Source organism: Gossypium hirsutum, chromosome D04, assembly GCF_007990345.1.
Source record: "Gossypium hirsutum isolate 1008001.06 chromosome D04, Gossypium_hirsutum_v2.1, whole genome shotgun sequence".
Classification (NCBI taxonomy): Eukaryota; Viridiplantae; Streptophyta; class Magnoliopsida; order Malvales; family Malvaceae; genus Gossypium; species Gossypium hirsutum.
This window is the reverse complement of record NC_053440.1, coordinates 43,128,692-43,149,580: the sequence shown is the minus strand read 5'-3', so window position 1 is coordinate 43,149,580 and position 20,889 is coordinate 43,128,692. Positions and strand designations below refer to the sequence as shown.

The 20,889-nt window shown below is 32.6% G+C and overlaps 1 protein-coding gene across 4 annotated transcripts; it reads left to right on the top strand.

The window, feature by feature from the left end:
- Nucleotides 1-8,371: 8,371 nt before the first annotated feature.
- On the top strand, nt 8,372-16,406 carry LOC107899676 (E3 ubiquitin-protein ligase UPL4). 4 transcript variants are annotated; one of them, XM_016825448.2, is made up of 18 exons: nt 8,372-8,632; nt 9,186-9,891; nt 10,017-10,127; nt 10,203-10,319; nt 10,425-10,583; nt 10,686-10,847; nt 11,125-11,277; nt 11,362-11,483; nt 11,584-12,724; nt 12,869-12,964; nt 13,121-14,365; nt 14,478-14,711; nt 14,813-14,917; nt 15,279-15,359; nt 15,451-15,519; nt 15,628-15,756; nt 15,858-15,941; nt 16,034-16,406. In XM_016825448.2, exons 2-18 carry the CDS (start codon nt 9,253-9,255, stop codon nt 16,097-16,099), a joined length of 4,713 nt encoding a protein of 1,570 aa, XP_016680937.2. In that variant the 5' UTR covers nt 8,372-8,632; nt 9,186-9,252; the 3' UTR covers nt 16,100-16,406. The 4 variants fall into 4 exon arrangements, with proteins under 4 accessions (XP_016680937.2, XP_016680936.2, XP_016680938.2 ...); XM_016825447.2 differs by having other exon boundaries at nt 8,464-8,685; XM_016825449.2 differs by lacking the exon at nt 10,686-10,847 and having other exon boundaries at nt 8,464-8,685.
- The last annotated feature ends 4,483 nt before the right edge of the window (nt 16,407-20,889 follow it).

The following is a 20,889-nucleotide window of genomic DNA, read 5'->3' as shown; positions in this document are numbered from 1 at the left end:
TGTGTTTAGACTTGGTTTTGCTTAAGGACATGCAAAATGTTAAGTGTGGGAGATTTGATCTACCACGAATTCTCATGTTATTTGTTATCCCTTTCACATAATTTTAGCATGTTTAATAGTAAAATCAAGTCAATTTCATAATAATTTATGTTTTTAGATTCTAAGTAGTAAAAATACTATTTATAGTAGTTTTTATGATATTTTACAGCTACTAACTATTATGTGGTTAAGTAGGATGGATTGGGAGCTGAAGATGCAACTTCTGGACAAAACTACTGTCAATTTCGCGAAAACCAAGCCTAGAAGTCACAACATCGAAGCCAAATGCAAAGAAGAGCCAAAATAGTCCACGTTGTGATGAGGAAGTACCTGACGTCGCGATGATTTCTTGAGCGTATGGTCCACGATTTTAAGGGCAATTTAGGGTAGGTTTTCAACTTAAAACCCTAATTATTGTATTAAATAGAAGGGCACTTTGGTCTTTTTATTTTTCACTATTTAACCAACATTATACACAGATTAGAGGAGGCGGATTTGGAAATTCAACAACTTTCAGTAGAGTAGATTAGGTTTTCTTAAGTTTGTAATATTTTTTTTCTTTATGTTTAGATGTTAGCTTAGTTGTAGGTTGGGTTTTTATTTTCCGATTGAATAATGTATTCGAGGAAGATTCAAGACTTCGTGATCAGCAAGAATTATGAATAAGAATTTTCTCCACTCAATCTTATCTTTATATTTTCTTTTCTCAATTGGTTGATCAAAAGTGTGTATTTTGATGGGATTGAGTTTATGTTAATTGATTAATCTGTTATTTGGTTTATGTTGATTCTGATTTGATCATGAATTGTTATTCTATTTCGCCAAATTGTTAAAACACTAGAATTGACAACTTTTGGTAGTAATCTACGTAGATGAGATTGAAAGGATATTTTGTCGTGTATCAATTTGGTTGAGTTGTGCTTCTAAGTGAGAGCGAAAGGGCATCTTAAGGGTAATCCTTAGTCAGGATGAAATCAAAAAGGTATTTAAGGTTAGTAACAATTCAATCGGATTAAGATTTAGGTCAATTAATTAATTAATTAATTAATTGACTAGTTAAGTGTTTAATTGGGAATTAGGAATTCATTAGTAATTAGTAAATTTGAATTATTTTAGTCAATTAGTTTTGTTTCAATTTAATCCTGGATTTGCACTACTAATTTGTAACTTCATTAGACTAGTGATTGTTTTCGGATAGTTAATTTAGTAGCAGTTTTCACCAACTTTAGTAATCCTTTGGATACAATCCACAGAATACTTCCAGCATTTTGTTGTAATAAATCTATATTACAATTTGATATATTCACTTGCAGACACCGCACATTATATTCATATTTAATTGCATTATTTAAGCATCGATGCACACACATGAGGTGCAGTCAATTACTTATCTATCATATGGCACAAAATCAAACATATTTACATAGATAGTTACCTTTAGTCTATTATGCAATTTACCTAAGTGAATTAATTAATCTACCTAAAAAGTAACCAAATTATTTAATATCACTCAAAATTTGCATGCTTAACAGAAATCAATACGTAATTTAACATTCACCACCAATAATATCAGTATCGACATAATCTAAGCACCATGCAATTTAAACAAAAACATATTTTTTTGGGATATATAAAATAAAAAAAAAACAAAAAAAAAACAAACTAAAAATATATACTTCCCTTCACACTTACAACATATATTGTTTTCAATGTAAAATAATTAAAGCATATGCAAGAAAACTTCCCTGAATAAGGTTGAATCCTTGCTATTATCTTGCATCAAGATCACGTATACTGCAAACGGATGAAAAAGTAACTACAGAAAAATAAAACATAAGACCAAAGTAGCATAAAACATAAATAATGTAAAAACTAAAAATAGAGCAACAAAATTACAATAAATAATTTTTTTCTTTATTTTTAATCACAAAATAAAGAAAATAAAAAGAATAAGTAAAACTCCCTCAAATGTCAGTAAAATAATCATCGTTGAACTTGTTCGTGTTGTCGTCATTTTCTTCATTCGAAATGATAATTTTCTCCTTCCTTTTTCTTATGGAATGTAATTTTGTTGCGGTTTGTGGAGAGTTAAAGGGGTCGCGGATGGTGATCCCTTTCTTTTTCAGTCTCAAACGCACACCATCATTCGATGCTGAGGTAGGTTGTTGTGGTGGGATTGTAGGATTAATATCGGTGGGAGCATTCCATGACAAAGGTGGTTGCGACCACGAGAACATCTCTAAACCATGCCTCTTGACGTAGTGAGTCATTACTGGCCCGAGGATCACCATGCACTAGTCAGGTACTCAATATATGCTTGCATGTTTGAGTCCCCGCTCATCGAAGTTTCTGGAGTTGCTTTCTTCTACTGCACCTTCGGTGGAATAGGTCTCGACTCTTCTATGGGTTCAGGAATTCCATGGTCTCGAATGTACTCCCTATGCACCGCTACACTCTCATTATGCTCCTCAACTCGACTTGCGTGCTTGTTGCAAAATTGATCGTAGATGGCATCATTGAGGATGCCATTTAGTGGACAAGTCGGCTCATCAGGTATATCTCTACACCCGCTCTTCTACACATTTTTGTAATCAAGTGAGGATACAGAATTCCCCTTGTATGCCCATCAACGCATCACCTCATATTATGATAAATTTGGTCTCCCACATTTATCTATTCTCTCTGCAAAATGGCATACAAAAGTAAAGCACAATCACGGGTAACTTCCATGACGTGTTGAGTGGGGAATAATTTAGCACAAATAAAATACATGCACATTTTAGTAATTGAGAATATTATTGATTGTTTGAAACAAATGGGTTAATTAGTAATTAACTTCTGAACCTAACTACCTACGTAGTCCTTTTTGTTAAAAATTCAATAATTGCATCATAATCCACCTATATTTCATTTAAATTATCACAAAAATCTGATTTGTATTGAGGTGTCTCATGGAAAGAATCAATTGCTATAGGAGAGACATCCACAAGAACATCTATCACAATGACTTTTTGGTCCTGTGCTTCAGGAAAATTCATATAGAATTCCTAAACAATTAAGATGACAACAGATCGGGTAGGTTGTCAACAAAATATTGTCCACTTCAATCGTTCATATGGAATTTTATGATTATATTTATTAATTTATATTATGGTTGAATTGTATGATTATATTTATTAATTTATATATATGTGAAATAATAATGACTTATGGCATCAAAAGCACTAAATTGAAAAATGTGAATAGATACGTAGTATGGAATGAATTGTAAATTGTTATATGATTGGATGACGAGTATAAAATGATGTTACATGGTTCAAAATGTATATGAATTATTGTTTGGAATATGAAAGTGTGTATACGATTATAGGGTTTGAAATGATACAGAAAAAGAAAATGGGTGTTTGATTAGGAATTAATACGATAGCTTGAGATCCAACATTTGTTGCGGATTTTCTGAAGCTAGTGTTAGCAATCCTGATTAAAAGCTAGTGTTAGTAACCCAAATATTTCAGCTTGTATAAACAAATGGGTGTTTCGATCAGGGATTAATTTGATGGTTTAAAGTCCAGCATTTTTTGTGGATTCTCTGAAGCTAGTGTTAGCAGCACCGAACTAAGCTAGTGTTAGCAACCCTATTTTGAATCTAATGTTAGTAGCCCGATAATGTCAACATATGTAATCAAATCAATTCTGTGTACTTGAGTTCAATTTAATTTAGTGCTACAGACGAAAAAAAGAAATGAAAGTGGTATTAATAGAAAAATAATGATTGATATACATGAATTTGAATCAAGTTGTTTATGATGCAAAATGAGTATGATTGGAATATGGTATGAATAAGGTTTGAATTATATGTTTATGAGATGTCATGATTGGGATGACATATATTATGTTATACTGGATTGTTGAATATGTATAGATGAATTATAATGAAAGAATTTGATTTGTAAAACAACTAACCTATTGGTTGTTTTGTTGAGATGTATATGAATGTTGAGGATGCCAAAGGATGTTATGTCTAATGCTAATGTATTTCAATTACTACATTGTTGTAATAATACGGTAAGTTACGTAAATTTCTTATGGACTTACTAAGTATTTGTAATGCTTGCTCTATTATATTTTCTTGTCTTGTAGTTGTCTTTTGTGAAACGTGAAGATCGGATCAACTCGGAGCTTACACTATTCAACCTTCGATTCAGTAGTCTTTTATTCGTTCTAGACTCGGTTATGTGGCATGTATATAGGAAATGTTATGCACATGTGTACCTTGAGTTATGGTGTTTTTGAATCAAAATATTGTTTGAATTTTGAATGATTTCATGTCATATACATTTATGTGATTGTTGGCTATGTCCAAAGCTATGAAGAAAGCATAGGCTATTAAGAATGGTATTGATATACTTGAGTGATTGGCAAATGTATATAGGACTTGAATCATATATGTGTTTACATTAAATGTTCATAAGTTTTAAACCTAGAATGATGTTAATATGTTTGCTAAACATATGAATGTGTTAGGGTTGAATTTAGAAATAAATTGTCTACTGTCGGACTGTTCCTTGGAGAGTCCGCCATTTGTATGCTCACGTGACTGTTCACCAATTATGATTCGCAAGACAGTCCTCAGATGCTTTGTGTATGTATGAGTCCATCAAGTCAAATTGCTACAAGTCTATCCGTGAGACTATCCGCAATATGTATATCTGCATGTGCTATCCACCATATTTCTTTATGCGGAGTTTAGACGCACCGTAATAGGACTGTTCGTGAGATGCTTTTATGTGAGGCTGTTCGCGTTGTATCTGCCCGCAAGATCTACTCGCATTTCATCTGTTTGCTATTTGTGTGGACTGTAGTAAATCCATTGTATTGTATTGTATTTATTTTGTGTATGTGATTGCTTCGGTATTGTGGTAGCACCCTGTAACTCGGGCCCATCGATTGAACTGAGTAAGGGGGCATTAAATCCACTGGCTACTGACTCCTTCAATTCTAAATAAAATGTTGATTATATAGTCACTAATCTAAAGACCAAATTGTCCCTCCGTTTAATACAATAATTAGGGTTTAAAGTTGGAGAATAACCCTGTTTGCCCTTAAAACTTAAGTCAACATGAGCAGGAATTTGTCGCGACATCGTGACATCGGGTACTTCCTCGTCGCAACATGAAGTCTATTTGGCCCTTCCTTGTGTATGTCTTTGGTACCATGACTTTCAAGATTTATTGTCATGGCATCAACTACAGTTTCATCCCATGAGTTGCATCTTCAGCTCCCAGTCCATCCTATATGACCACATAATCTTTATTAAATATAAAATAACATGAAAATACTAAAAACCATACTTTTAATGCTTAAACTCTAAAAACATAAATTATCATGAAAATGACTCGATTTTGCTTAGAAACATGTTAAAATAAGTGCAAAGAGATATAAATAGACATGAAAATTCATAGTATATCAACTTTCAAATTATGCTCGAGACAATTCTTGCTAATGTTGGTGAGTTTATTTCTCAAACTTCTAATTATCATTGTATGATAGATTACCAGTGTGAATAAGTATTGTAAAGCCTGTTGTTTATATGTATAAAATAGTTTAGTGGAATTATGAATTAAATGACTCTAATTGGTGGCTAAACCATATCTTTTGAAAAAAAAAACTTTGTATATGAATAAGGATAGGATTTTGATATGAATCGACACTTGTACGCATCGTTCCATAAGTTATTGATAAATACCCCCCGTTACAATTGACTTTTGGTCAAGAGCCAAATACAACCCATTTTAGAATATCTTTTTATGTGCAGTATATGTTCAAGTTGCACCACCACAATGCATAAAATGAGTATTCTAAGAAAGTTGAGAATATAAATGAATTATTAATCCCATTATATTATTAAATGTCTTGAATGAATTGGAGGTCGATTATGACATTAGATTATAATATAGGTTTATTACTATTTTGATTTGACTTTTTTCCAACATTAAAGGGAGAGAAATAATAGTTGGATGAATTAATTACTTGTAATGAGTTATCATTATCTTGATCCTCATATAAAGTAATTTGAACCAAAAGTTCAAAAGGATAATTCAATTTATTACAAGTTAACTATTAGATGTATTTTCTAACATAATGAGAAAATCAAATGATGCGTTGAAGTGCTAATAGGACAACCTGTTAGAATAAATTGAAAGCAATGCATGCTTGAAGCATGGTAGATCATTTGGTTTCAAAGATGAAAATTCTCGTAAAAGAAAATAATAAATCAAGATAGTCATATACTAGAGGTAAGTCTCTAGAAGAGACTAAATACATAACTAATTATTAAAATTCCAAAAAAAAAATTTAGGTACCTAAAATTGATGGTGGAAATAATGGGAAAAAAATGTCTGGATCAATTATGCCTATACGAGAAAATATGGATCCGAGAATGAAAAGTTGTTGACAACAGTTTTGCATACAATAGTATTGTTGAAATAATGACAGAAAAAGAGGACTTGAATAAATCCGTCAAGAAATATAGACATGAAATAAATTGACCAAAAATAGAAATATGCAGTTCAAGTAGTATTAAATTAATGAGGTTTTTGGACCAGTAGTCCAAATATTTAAAGGTATAAAGCCAGCGATGGTGCGAATGTGTAGCTTTGTGAAAACGAAATAAGAAAATGAATATTTTCACTAAGTCTTGGCATTGATTATGAAATATATAATATTCTTTTGTGGTGGATGCAAAACCTTTAAATATCTCATTAGTTTGGTAGTTCATGAAAGATTTGATATGCGTCTAATGGTTGTTTTTACAACCTTTTATATAAATTACTATATAGTAAATGTTATATTAAATCTCAGGGAAATTGTTCACTACTTTTGCGTAAATATTTATATGAATTAAATTGATTTGAACATATGTGGTAAATTTGACCAAGTGAATAATAGTTGAAGGAAAATTACAAAATGATCTAACATGTGCATGCATAGAAGGATCATGATCAAAGTTTGTCATGATTATTGTTGGAATTCTTGAAGAGATCAAAATATATTTCCCCAAAATTATTCCTCACTCATGAATTCCATAATAATAATGATGTAAACATTTATTAAATTTGTTCAAGTGATCATTTGAAAAGCTAGTATTCAAAATTAAATATAAAGAAAATGAAATATTATGTGATGATGTCATGAGGGAGAATAAATTAGCGATGCTCTTTTCCCTTTAACCAAGGTTTTGTCCCATTGAGTTTTTTTTTTGTAAGGTTTTTAATGAGGCAACATGTTAATGCGTATTATAGATATGTGTACTCTTTTTCTTCACCAATAATATTTTTCCACAAATATCTTAGTAAGGTTTTAACGAGGCACTTATCTATCGATGGACATCCAATGATGAATGTTATAAATATTTTATTATTATAGAAGTGGATACGACTAGGATAATAAGTTTGATGTACTTTGGGACCCTAATGTCTATTAGAAGTAAATTTCGGTATAATGTATACTTCTTATATCTATAAATATAGACTTTGGAGAAGCATATTCTCATTATAAATAAATTATACAGTTCTCTTTTGCTTTTCTTTCTTATGTTTATAAATATAAACTTAGGAGAAGCATATTCTCATTATAAATAAATTACACAGTTCTCTTTTGCTTTCCTATCTCTCTTTATTCTTTTATGAAATTTCTTTTATTTTTACTCTTTCTATTCTTTTTATTTCATAACAAAAGTATATTAAAAATTAATTGCTATTTCCTAAAATCACAAATACAAATTACAAATTTACAATTACAAAATACAAAATTACAATTGTGTTAGTTGAATTAAGGAATTATGACCTTAAATCAAAAGGCATTGCTGACCTAAAAGATCAAAATACATTAAAATCTCTCCAACTGCTAAGGTAAAAAATTTTGCATCTTATTATCACAAAACGGTAAAAGTATTATATAAGTCTTTGTATTAGGGGTAAGATTGTATTTTGTCATTTTTACTAAAAAAATGACAAATTAGTCTCTATACATTGGATCAAAGTGCAAATTTATCTTTCTATTAAAAATTCACTCTATTTTTACAGTTTAAAACTGATCTATGTACATCAACATAAGAAATACATAATACACTAAGTGTTACTATTTGATTATTCCATTAACCACATTAATTTTTAACATTACAAATTGATAAAAATTTTAACAGAAAACATTAATTTTCTTTTAATCTAATATATAGAAATTAATTTATCTACTTTTAAATGAAAAAAATCAAATACAATCTATCTCTTACCATATTAGCTATATAATACTTTTACTGCACAAAGGCACAACTAAGCCAACGATGATAATCTGTACAGCTAGTACTTTTGAAGGTGTACGTTTTTCCATACGGCCGAGTAGCACACGATACTGTAGGAGTCTGTAGTCTATATAATTACGATAACTTATTCGTAATCCCTGGTTTTCTTCATTATCATCACAACCGTATAAATCAAACATCAGCAGTAGGAAGAAGAAAAAAAGAAAAATAAAAGGAAAAAGGGAAGGAAAGATCGTCAATCTTCTATAAGTTGATCGCGTTGATTAAAATTTTGTAGGTCTTTGATTCTTTCGAAAGACCGATTAACCACCAATTCTTCTTTTTAGGTACTTAAACAGGAAGAAAATTTTTTTTTTACGTGATTTGTTTTTTTCTCTTTGATGTTTTTAAGCTCATCGATTAGTTGTTTTTCTCTTATATTTTCTCATTAATTTCTTTGTTTTTCTATTTTACTTTTTAAAAAGAACATTTTTAGTTGTATTAGGTTTGCTTTGAAGAGATTTTTTTTTTAATTGTTTTAAGGATTGATCGCTTATTAATGGTTTTGACGAATCAGTTGCCCCCTTCAAACTAACCCTATTTTCTTTGTTTTGATTTTCTTTCGTCTTCTAAATACTATGCTTTTGTTTATTTGTTTTAAAAAAAATTCCCTTCTGAAGTTCTAAACTGAGCCTTGTTATGATTAAAATTTTGGTGGTGATTATATAGTTTTTTTTTGGGCTACTGTACAACTGTAATGTTCATATTCTACGATGATATTCTTATTTTCTTCCGTATGGAACTGTTAATTTTCGCGTTGTTTAATGCGATTAATTTTTTTATCCAGGTTGGAGTGAATTGTCTTGGTTTGGAAATTTGTCAGTCCAAAAGAAAGAAAAAGGGAACGAATTCACATGGGAAGTCGAGGGCAGAAACGAACGGAAACAGCCGACGAATTACCAGCAGATAAGCGAGCTTGTAGTTCATTAGAGTTTCGACCAAGTTCCTCTAACTGTTCCTCAATCAGAACTCACCTCAATTCACCAAATTCCACTCCCGATGCTGACATGGAAACTTCCTCCTCCACCTCGGCTTCGAGCCGATCGGATGGTGAACACGAGAAGGAAGACGAATCAGCTTATGGATCATGCGATTCTGACGATGCTGAGCAACAACCACGGCACCACATTTTAAGAGACTATCAGAGAAGAAGATCGTCGAGTGATCATGGAAAATTGAATACTATTTTGTCAAATTTGAACGAAGGAAATGGAGGTTCGGGCCAACTGGCTGCGTTGACTGAACTTTGTGAAGTGTTGTCTTTTTGTAACGAGGATTCGCTTTCGAGTTTGATGGCAGATTCTTTATCACCAGTACTTGTAAAGCTTGCGAAGAACGAGAGTAATGCTAATATAATGTTGTTGGCAATTAGGGGTATGACTTATCTATGTGATGTATATCCTAGATCATCTGGTTTCCTTGTTAGACACGATGCAGTTCCTGCTCTTTGTGAAAGATTATTGGCTATTGAATATGTGGATGTAGCTGAGCAGGTATGTTTTTAAGCTTGCTTGTTAGACTATACTGTGATTGAAGTGACTAAGTTTGTTGGGGTAAGAAATTACAGTGTGATTGAAGTAAGAAAACTTGGTTATGCTGAGAAATATTTGTTATGCAGTGTTTGCAAGCATTGGAGAAAATATCTCGCGATCAACCAGTTGCTTGTTTACAAGCTGGTGCAATTATGGCTGCTCTAAATTTTATTGATTTTTTCTCAATTAGTGTGCAGGTAATTCAATTTGCACTCTTATTAATTCTGGAATTAGGGTATACATTGTTTCATTGAGTTTTGATTCTATGGCAGAGAGTTGCACTTGCCACTGTGGTGAACATTTGTAAGAAACTTCCTTTGGAGGGTCCTGCACCTTTTGTTGAAGTGGTTCCCAAATTATGTGATTTACTTCAGCATGAGGACCAACAGGTCTTTAACTATTTGTAGTTTTCCTCCTTTTGATGACTCCTTCAATTTATTTCTTTCTCATAAATTATATTGACCTAATAACTTTTACATTGTTGAAATTTCTAGCTTGTTGAAAGTGTTGCAACTTGCTTGATCAAAATATCTGAGAGAATGTGTCAGTCTTCTGAACTGATGGAGGAACTCTGTAAGCATGAGCTGATTAATCAAGTCACACTCGTTATGAAATCGAATAGCCGAACTACTATATCCCAGCCAATATACAATGTATGCAAATTTCCTTGATCATGGTCAGAGATTAGCTATATTTATATTCCACTGCCTGTTAAATGGTGATTTGATTGTTCCATGTTGGTTGGCACTTGGCAGGGCTTGATAGGATTACTTGTCAAGCTTTCTTCTGGTTCATTTGTAGCTTTTAGAAGTCTGTATGAGCTAAATATAAGCAACATACTGAAGGATGTCTTATCTACTTATGACCTCTCACATGGAATATCTCCTCCAGACTTAGTTGATGGCAATTGCAATCAGGTTTGCATCTTAGAGTGGACAACTTCTCTGAATGGTGTTCCATTTTGGTTGATATTGGCTTGGGCGTTTATTTCTGAGTCTACCCTTGTAGTGAATAATAGTAATTACTGTGGTGATGTGCACCAAGATCATCTCCTATAATGATGCTTTCTTTTTTTGTTGGTTGTCTGGCTCTCAACTTTCAAGTTTAGAGGCAAATTGAAATGTCTCTATTTAAGTCAACAATAGTTCTTCTAAAAGAAAAGATCCCGGTCACTATTGCTATTGTCTCTGGCAGGTACATGAAGTTCTGAAATTGCTCAATGAGCTGCTTCCCGCCTCCACCGGAGATCAAGCTAATCAGGTAGTGTTGGATAAGGAATCATTTTTAGCTGACCATCATGATCTTCTGCAAAGATTTGGAATGGATTTATTTCCCGTGCTGGTCCAGGTTAGCTCTCTGATATATAAAGTTGAAATTTCAATATTTTGTCCTTTCAGTAGTTTTACAATTCATGTTTCACCAATTGAACAGGTAGTCAATTCTGGTGCTAACATATATGTTTGTTATGGCTGCCTATCTGTTATCAGCAAGTTAGTTGTTCTGAGCAAACCTGACATGCTCGGTGAATTGCTTAAGACTGCCAACATTCCAAGGTGAATAGGGATATTTTTTCCTATGCTTTTCTTTTTTATAAAATATATAATGATAAGTCAACAGATCTTGGATATATTTTCATGAATCTATAAATGGCAGTTTCCTGGCTGGAGTGTTTACTCGGAAGGATCACCATTTGCTGATGTTAGCCCTACAGATTGCTGAGATCATCCTCAAAAAGCTTTCTGATGTTTTTTTGAGCTCATTCATAAAGGAGGGTGTTTTTTATGTGATAGACGCACTTCTAATGCCTGAAAAATGCTCGCAATTGATGCTTCCAGTGTTTGGTGGTATCCAACCATCATTTGATTCAAGCCAAAAGTCTTCTGCGAGGGAGTTCCAGAGATGCTTGTGTTATGCATTTGATATGGTGCCATCTTCCTCAGTCTCATCTTGTAAGATTGACAAGGATACTGTTTGCAATCTTGCAAAACATATTAAAACCAATTACTTTGCTCCAGAATTAGTTGAATCCGACAAAGGGATGACTGATGTTCTTCAAAACCTCAGAACCTTGTCTGCTGCCTTGAGTAGTTTGATAAACATGCCTGTTGATGATGGTACTACTGTTCAGCATGAAGAGAAGTTCTACAGCATATTACATCAAATTATGCTGAAGCTTAATGGTAGAGAACCTGTTTCCACTTTTGAATTTATTGAAAGTGGAATCGTGAAATCGCTTATGCATTACCTGTCTGATGGGATGCACATGAGAGGGAATGTGGAATTTACTGGCAGTTATGATCATTTGGTTGTTCTGGGGAAGAGATTTGAGGTGTTCACAAAGTTGTTTTTTTCTTATTCAGATATCCTTGTTGAGGACTTGCCTCTCTCTATACTAATACAAAAATTACAGAGTGGATTGTCAACTTTGGAAAATTTCCCTGTTATTCCAAGCCATGGATTCAAGCAGAGAAATTCATTTGCTACTGTCCCAAATGGACGTTGTGTTATGTATCCATGTTTTAGAGTTCGTTTTGTGAGGGCGGAAGGGGAGAACTGCCTATCTGATTGCGCTGAAGATGTTTTGGCTGTTGACCCTTTTTCTCCCTTAGATGCCATTGAAGGATATCTTTGGCCCAAAGTTTTTACTGAAAGAACAGAATATGGGGAATTAGATGCTGAAGAGTTGGAACAGAGGGAAGTTCTGCCTAATCTTTTACCATCGAATGCAAACTCTACTCAAGCCAAGAGTTCAGGTTTTATAGACAGCATGTCCATTGATTTGCCAGAGATGCAGGTCACTCCAGTAGTTTGTTGATCTTAAATTAGTAGAGTTGTTTAGTATCATGACCCCCTTTTTTCCTGTTCTTTCATATCTTTATTGTGGTATTTTTATAAGTTTTGAGCTATACTCAATTCTTTTAGTTATGCTTTCCTGCAGGAAGATGAAGCTAACTTTTCACAGATTGCCTCTGAACAAGTTCATTTCAGAGAATTGAATTCTGGTGAAACAATGTCTTTGGATGAAACCAATATGGTATATATTCCTAGTTTTGTTTAATTCTTGTATGTATCATAAGAGCGTGCTTAAATGAATCTTAAATGTCTATATCCAATGGTTTTTTCTTATTGTAAGGGCTGCCTGTTAAAAACGGGTATACTCTCACTGAGTGAAAATTGGATTACTTTACAGGGCTCTGCTGGGAAGGAACAAGAGTTTCCTACAGAGTCAACTAAAAATATGAGAACTCCCTGTTCTGCATCTGGTGACAATGACATTAAAGATTCCTCAGCTAGACTATTGCTTTATCTAGAAGGACATCAACTAGACCGAACTTTGATGCTATATCAAGTGATTCTTCAACAGCTACTAAATTCAGAGAAAGAATTTATGACATGGGCAAAGTTATGGAGTCGAGTATACACGATAACATACAAAAGAGCTCTAGAATCTAACCAAGATGATCCTCAAGAACATACATATCAAGAACGCAAGTTCTCAGTATCAGATCAAAAGATTGCCTCTATTCAGAATATGGGATATTTTTCCAGCATGTTTGCTTGCAAACTCACTTCTGATTTGGATAAGTCAAGTCCTATTTATGATATATTGTTTCTGCTCAAACTTTTGGAAGGCATCAACAAATATTCATTTCATCTGATGTCTTGTGAGAGAGTTCGTGCATTTGCTGAAGGTAGGAATGATAACTTGGATAATTTGAAGGTAATGGTTCGTTCAGTGTCTCAAAATGAATTTGTGAGCAGTAGATTGACAGGAAAGCTAGAACAGCAGATGCAGGATGCTTTCACCTTATCCACCGGTGGTATGCCTTTGTGGTGTAATGATTTAGTTTCTTCTTGTCCCTTTATGTTTAGCTTTGAGGCAAGATGCAAGTACTTCCGTTTGGCTGCTTTTGGTCCACGAAGAGGTCAACTCAATGCCATTTCACGTAGTAATTCAGGCACTTCAAGTGACAGGCAAACTACTTCAGGTGGTTTGCCTCGTAAGAAATTTTTAGTCTCACGTGATCAAATTCTAGATTCTGCAACCAGAATGATGGACCTACTTGCTCGTCATAAGGGACTTCTTGAAGTGGAGTATAATGAAGAAGTTGGCACTGGTCTCGGTCCAACTTTGGAATTCTATACTCTTGTTAGTCATGAATTTCAGAAATTTGGCCTTGGCATGTGGAGAGGGGATCATTGTTCTTTTATCACTTCAACTACCTTGCCTACAGAATCTGTAATTCTGAGAAACAGTTCTGGGCTTTTCCCTCGTCCATGTTCACCTAAATCTGATGCGAATAATGGAATACAGTTTTCTCAAGTACTAAAAAAATTTGTTCTTTTGGGTCAAATTGTCGCAAAGGCTATTCAAGACGGAAGAGTACTTGATGTTTCCTTCTCCAAAGCCTTCTACAAATTAATTTTGGGGCAGGTACCCTTCTGTCCTTAACTTTATTAATGATTGAACTTCCCATTAAGCATTTAATTAAAAAATTTAACCTTACACTCTAGCAATTAAGATAGGCAACCGTTTGGTTTTGTAGGACCTTAGTTTGTATGATATCCAATCTTTCGATCCTGAGCTTGGTAGGACGCTACTGGAGTTTCAGGCTATTATTGTTAATCAGAAAAGGCTTCAGGAATCCATTTGTGTTGAAAACGCAGCATTGAAACAGGACTTGTGCTTTCGAAATACCAGGATCGAGGACCTTTATCTGGACTTTACCCTTCCTGGTTATCCTGATTATGTTCTTTCTTCTGAGTGTAATCTCAAAATGGTGAGTATTTCTTAAGCATTATGACATTCACTTATTCTGAGATCCATTAATTTAGTTAAAAACTTGAATACTTGATTCACATAAGTTATGCATTTTTCCAGGTAAATTCTGCCAATTTGGAGGAATATGTCGAGCTTGTTGTGGATGCTACCATACATAGTGGAATTGCCAGACAAGTTGAAGCTTTCAAGTCTGGATTTAATCAGGTATGTATCATCATGAATTTTTTTCTAAAGAAGCAAACTGGTAATGTCTGTGTGTTCTACTTTACTGAAATCAACCATGGAGATGTTCAATTTGTTCTACGTGCTGTGTTGTAAACTTCAAGAAAATAATGTTTGAATGATTGTAAAGTAATTCCTTGCACCTTTAATTCATTGAAAATGAAAGGTTCTTCCACGAGTTGGTAATTCAGTTTAGCAGGGCCTAATTTGTTTGTTCATCTATGTGCTCCCAAGTCAGAAATCTCTTGCCTAGTATATATTGCACTTAAGAAATTTCCTTCGGGACTCATTTTGGATTTTATTTTTCAAAAATACGCAAGTCTGATTCTGGCTGTAATTCCAGATTTTTTCAATTAGCCATCTCCATATTTTTACGGAGGAGGAACTAGAGCGTTTACTCTGTGGAGAATGTGATATCTGGGCTGTATGTATATCTATCTCTTGATTAATCAGTGTTTTTGGAGTTAGCAGAGATGGATTACCTTTACTAAATTTTAATGTTGTTTTTCAAGCAGTTCAATGAACTTCTGGAACATATCAAGTTTGATCATGGATATACGGCTAGCAGTCCACCAATCGTTAATGTCGGCCTTGCATTTTCTATTATTTTCCCACTTCCATGTTCTTTTTCCTTTTTAAGTTCTGCTTTTGTCATCCGCTAAACCTTAAGTCACTGTTTCTTTGAATTTCAGCTGCTGGAAATTATACAAGAGTTTGAATATTCACAAAGGCGAGCATTTCTGCAGTTTGTGACTGGTGCTCCCCGGCTACCTCCAGGAGGTTTGGCGTCTTTAATTCCAAAATTGACAATTGTTCGCAAGGTCCGTATAATAATTGAACCTTAGTTTCCCAGTTTTTGTACATATATTTTCCCTTTGTCATACCATGTATGAATTTCTTTAAATTTTAATGTTTCCTTCAGCATAGTAGCAATTGTGCTGATACGGAGCTGCCCAGTGTTATGACTTGTGCCAATTACCTGAAGTTGCCTCCTTATTCTTCAAAAGTAATCCTTCACACCTTAATTGAATCGTAAATTAAATTTCTCGTAAAGATAAAGTTAAAAAGAGAAAAACGGGTTATCAATATTTTTTGCAGGAGAAGATGAAAGAGAAGCTATTATATGCCATAAGTGAAGGGCAAGGCTCATTCCACCTTTCGTAGCCTTTTTAGAGGTACTATAATCTGTGAATTTGTAATTATTATTTAGGTAGGTCCTTGGTCGGGTTGGTGTACATGAAAACGGGTGTTGAACAGTGATGATTGGGTTAGTTGAGGATTTTGATGGGAGGAAGAAGTTACTATGAAAATAGCTGACTAAATTATTTGGGGTGGGACTTGTAAGTAAAGAATGGGGAATGCACAACTAGTTGTTTTAGGTTTCAAGTTGGGGTTTGGCTGTATATATAGTGAGAGATGGTTGGCTGTTTCTAACTTGCTATTAATGCTCAAAGATGCTTGGCACTGTCAACATCTGGTCTCTTTTACAATGCTTAATTTTAAATCTCATTGGCTTTGTTATCATGTAATGAGATGTTCAAGGCATAAGCACAATCTTCAACTCGGAACATGATGTAAAACACGATATCATGAAAATATGAATTATATGAAACAATCTTTGCATAAAAACATGAATTATATGAAATGTACGTGTACCTCATGGTGGCTAAGTGCTACATTTCTTTAAAATGAACTTTTATCTCACCTATTCATGTTGCATATATGTTCACGAAATAAAAATGGCTAAAGGGTACTTTGAACTTCTCCAAAAAAGGATAATAATAATTAAGTTTACTTTTTTGCACTCAGCCTTTAAATGTCAAAGTTGCTATCAATTAAGTCCTTTGACTCTTTAAGTTAAAAGAGTAATGGGAGGTTTTTACCGAGTGATACGCTAGATGGTGAAATGTAGTATCTTATATTTTAAAAGATATTTTAAAACATTAAAAATCATAAAAATATAAAAATTATACACTAATATTAGATCATTACAATTATTATAAAAATATATGAAGTGCAAAAAAATTTATTATAAATAACTCATTATGTAAAATCTTTTATCATGCAATGCACAATCTTAGTGTATAAGTTAGTTATAGTTTTAAAACGTGCAATATCAACTTTTAGATGATTAAAAGGTTTTAGAAATAGTTTAATGTGATTTAAAAATGGTTCGAAGTTGATTGGAAGTGTTCAAAACTTAAATCGAGTATTGAAAGGTCAAAAAAACTTAAGACGGTACAGTGGGCTATGTCCTACATTGTAGCATCAGTACAGGTAAAAAGAAATATATTATTGTAGATCTTGAGATTCTTCCACACTTGTGATACCACAAGGGTTTAGTATAGATACCACAGCCTCTAGAATTAAAAATTGACCTGAAAATTACTTGTTTAATATCTAAAAGCTTAATAGCAAAACTTGAACAAAAAATCAAGTTTAAAACATAAAAAAAAATAACTATTGAAACACCTCCAAATGCTTCAACCCTACTCTAAAGACATCATGAAAAATAAATTTCAATCAAAGCATTAGCTAAGTGAGGAAATGACACCATGATGCCAACTAATTAGATCTTCAAAATAATGAGCTCAAACATAACCACTATCCTTCAGCATACCGACTTAATACTAAACTACACAAAATACCTAGTAGCAATTGAAATTAGCATGATTATACATATTGAAATTCTAAATACATGCCACAAGTCACAATGATATGATAATTTTAAGTTGAGATAGCTTCAAGAATTTAAAAGTAAAAATCTACGCCCAAAAATAATAATGTGTAAGTATAAAATATTTAATAAACTTAAATTGTAAATATTATACTTACCTTACTTAAAAGGTCATCCAAACACATGGCTCAATAAGCTTACACGTTAGCTTAATAGCATAAAGATAAGATGAAAACATAAAAATCCACATGAATGTGATGACATACAAGCATACTTCAACATATACAATAAGTGTTAAAAAATTCTCTTTTTGCTTTTATATACACTAGTTCATGTCTTTGCAACATTTAATTACCATTTCACAATCATGTATTCCATAACCATATATTTCTTTTATTAATTATTTCTTGCCCATTTTTATATTAATGTCCAATGTAATATTAGCACTGATTTCTAGTTTTTAGGTACAAAGGTGAGATCTCTATATTTGGGGAGCGATAGAGTGTGAATCACTTTTCGTATTCGTGATTAAAGATAGTGGAATTACTCACTAAGTTAAGCTCCACAAACGTAAGAAAATCGAACTATGTAAACAAATTTTAATGTTATTTCTATTTTGTTTGCATAGTTTTTCACAGTGTCAAGCCGTAATAACCACTACAACCTAACACTTTAAGTAAGTAACAACAATTTAAATATTTTCCATCATAATTGTCGAAACTATTTTTTTTAAAACAAAAAAAAAATTAGGTTGTCGATTTTAAAAAATGAAAATTGGGAGTCGCCACCAATCTTTTATTAAGGTGTGATTGGATCACCTAAAAAAACGGCTTTGGTCTACGAGTTTTAGAAAAACGGATCCGGGAGTCAGTTACGTACGAGGAAGGATTAGCACCCTCGTAACGCCCAAAATTGGTACCTAGTTAATTAATTAGTGTCTTAATGTCGAAAATTTGAAAAATATAATCCTTAGCAAAAACTTAAAAACGTTACTTATTAAGACCCTTATCATTTCGAAGAAAGAAAATGTCACACCCAATGCGTTAGGGCACAACATTCTAATTTCCTCAAAAATGAATAAGTCTAAAACTCGTGTAATAAAAATTTAAAAGAATATTCATTTGTTTAAGATTTAAGAAATCGCGGCCCAATACGTTGGGCACAATTCCTCAAAATCCCAAACTTGAAATATTTCCTTTATTATTATTTTTTCAAAAAATATTTGTCTCGAGAAATCAATACGTCACATCCAATACGTTAGGATACAACATATTTAACTCCCCAACAACAAGCTTTTTATTTTATATATTTTTTTATTAATGAGCAACCCTCGATCGTTGGATTTAACAAATGAAGAAAATCGGAACCCAATACGTTAGGGCTCAATTTCCTTGAAAATCCTAAATACGAGTGTTATCTCAATTTTGAAAATTTTAAAATCGAAAAAAATGATGTGATGCTACATTAAATATAAAATGTAATAATAAATACAACAATGTCATAGAAATAAACGAAATTAATGTACATAAACAACGACATATAAAATATCAAATGAATATAAATGAAAACATAAATCAATAAGCAAATGAAGGAAATAAACAAAAAAATATAAAGAGAAAAAGGTACAAAATATATATACATTTGAAATTATGAAGAATAAAAGACATAAAGATAATTTACTCATAAAATTTTGGGTTATAAAACTTATATATATATATATAATACATAATGCATTTATGAAAACAAGGAAAATATAAATATATACATATAAAATATATTCATGCATTTACAAAAAAAATGAAATATATAAGTATAATATAAAATGTGGAAAATATTTATAATAAGCTTTGAATGGAGTATAAATATATGTGTATATATTACAAAATGTATAAACATATAAAAATCATAGAATATTGGCAAACGTATAAATATTATGAAATATAAATGTGTATATATATATGTATAAAAACTATGAAAATAAAATATTAATAAAGTATGTATATAATATGTATATATATTAAAACGTTTAAAATATATATGTATATATATTAACATGCATATGCGCACATATATGTAGGTATAATAATAATAATATATAATATAATAATAAAAATAAAAATAACAAAATTAATAAAATAGACTAAAAACCTAAAATAAAATATTAAGGATTAAATTGAAAATCAACATAATTTAAAAAAAATGAAGGGCCCAATTAAAAGGCGCGAATAACTCATAGGGCTCGAATGGGAAAATATCTCCATCCTTTGAAACGCGTCACTTTATTAGGGCTAAATAAAATAAATAAATAAAATTCGCAGTGGTATCAACTTCTCCCTTTTTTAAAATCGTAAATAAGTAAAAAATAATCGAAAAAGAAAAAAAAAAGAAAACAGTAAGCCACCTTTAAAAAACTGCCAATCGTTCTCCCTTTTTTATTGATTCTCTTTTTTTTCGACAATGAAGGAATATATCTCTATTTATAACTGAGCCTCCCCAAATCCAACAGTACAAATCAATTACATCAACGGCTAAGATTAAAGGGTATCTACAAATTAAATCTTTAAGATTACAAAATTATATCTTCTAAGATTGTATATATCATATCTAAGATTGCATATCATATCTAAGACTGTATATCCTCGAAAATTATGTTTCCATATGTGAGCCCGGGCTAAAATTGGGCATTATAGCTGCCCCTCTTTGCTCATTGTCGTGTAACAGGAACAGAGCAAAGACTTTAAAAATGGCCAATTTTTGCCCGGTCACGCTGGATCTTGGTGCTCTTCTTCTTCAAGCAGCCATGTTCATCCTACTGCATCTTCAGAGGTATAGGAATTCGTGCTTCAATCTACTCCACTGCAACTTCAGGGAGATAAGACTTATAGCTTTAATCTGCTCCACTGCAACTTCAGGAGGATAAGACTTGCTGGCTTAAATCTACTTCCCACTATCTTGGAAAGATAAGATTTGTCGTCTTCGATCTGCTACACTACTGCTTAGGGAGATAAGATCTACAATCTTCAACCTACTCCGCTGCTGCTCAGGGAGACAAGGCTTGGTGGCTTAAATCTGCTTCCCACTATCTTTGAAAGATAAGATTTGCCGTCTTCGATCTGTTCCACTACTGCTTAGGGAGATAAGATCTACAATCTTCAACCTACTCCGCTGCTACTCAGGGAGACAAGGCTTGGTGGCATTGTCGTGTAACAGGAACAGAGCAAAGACTTTAGAAATGGCCAATTTTTGCCCGGTCACACTGGATCTTGGTGCTCTTCTT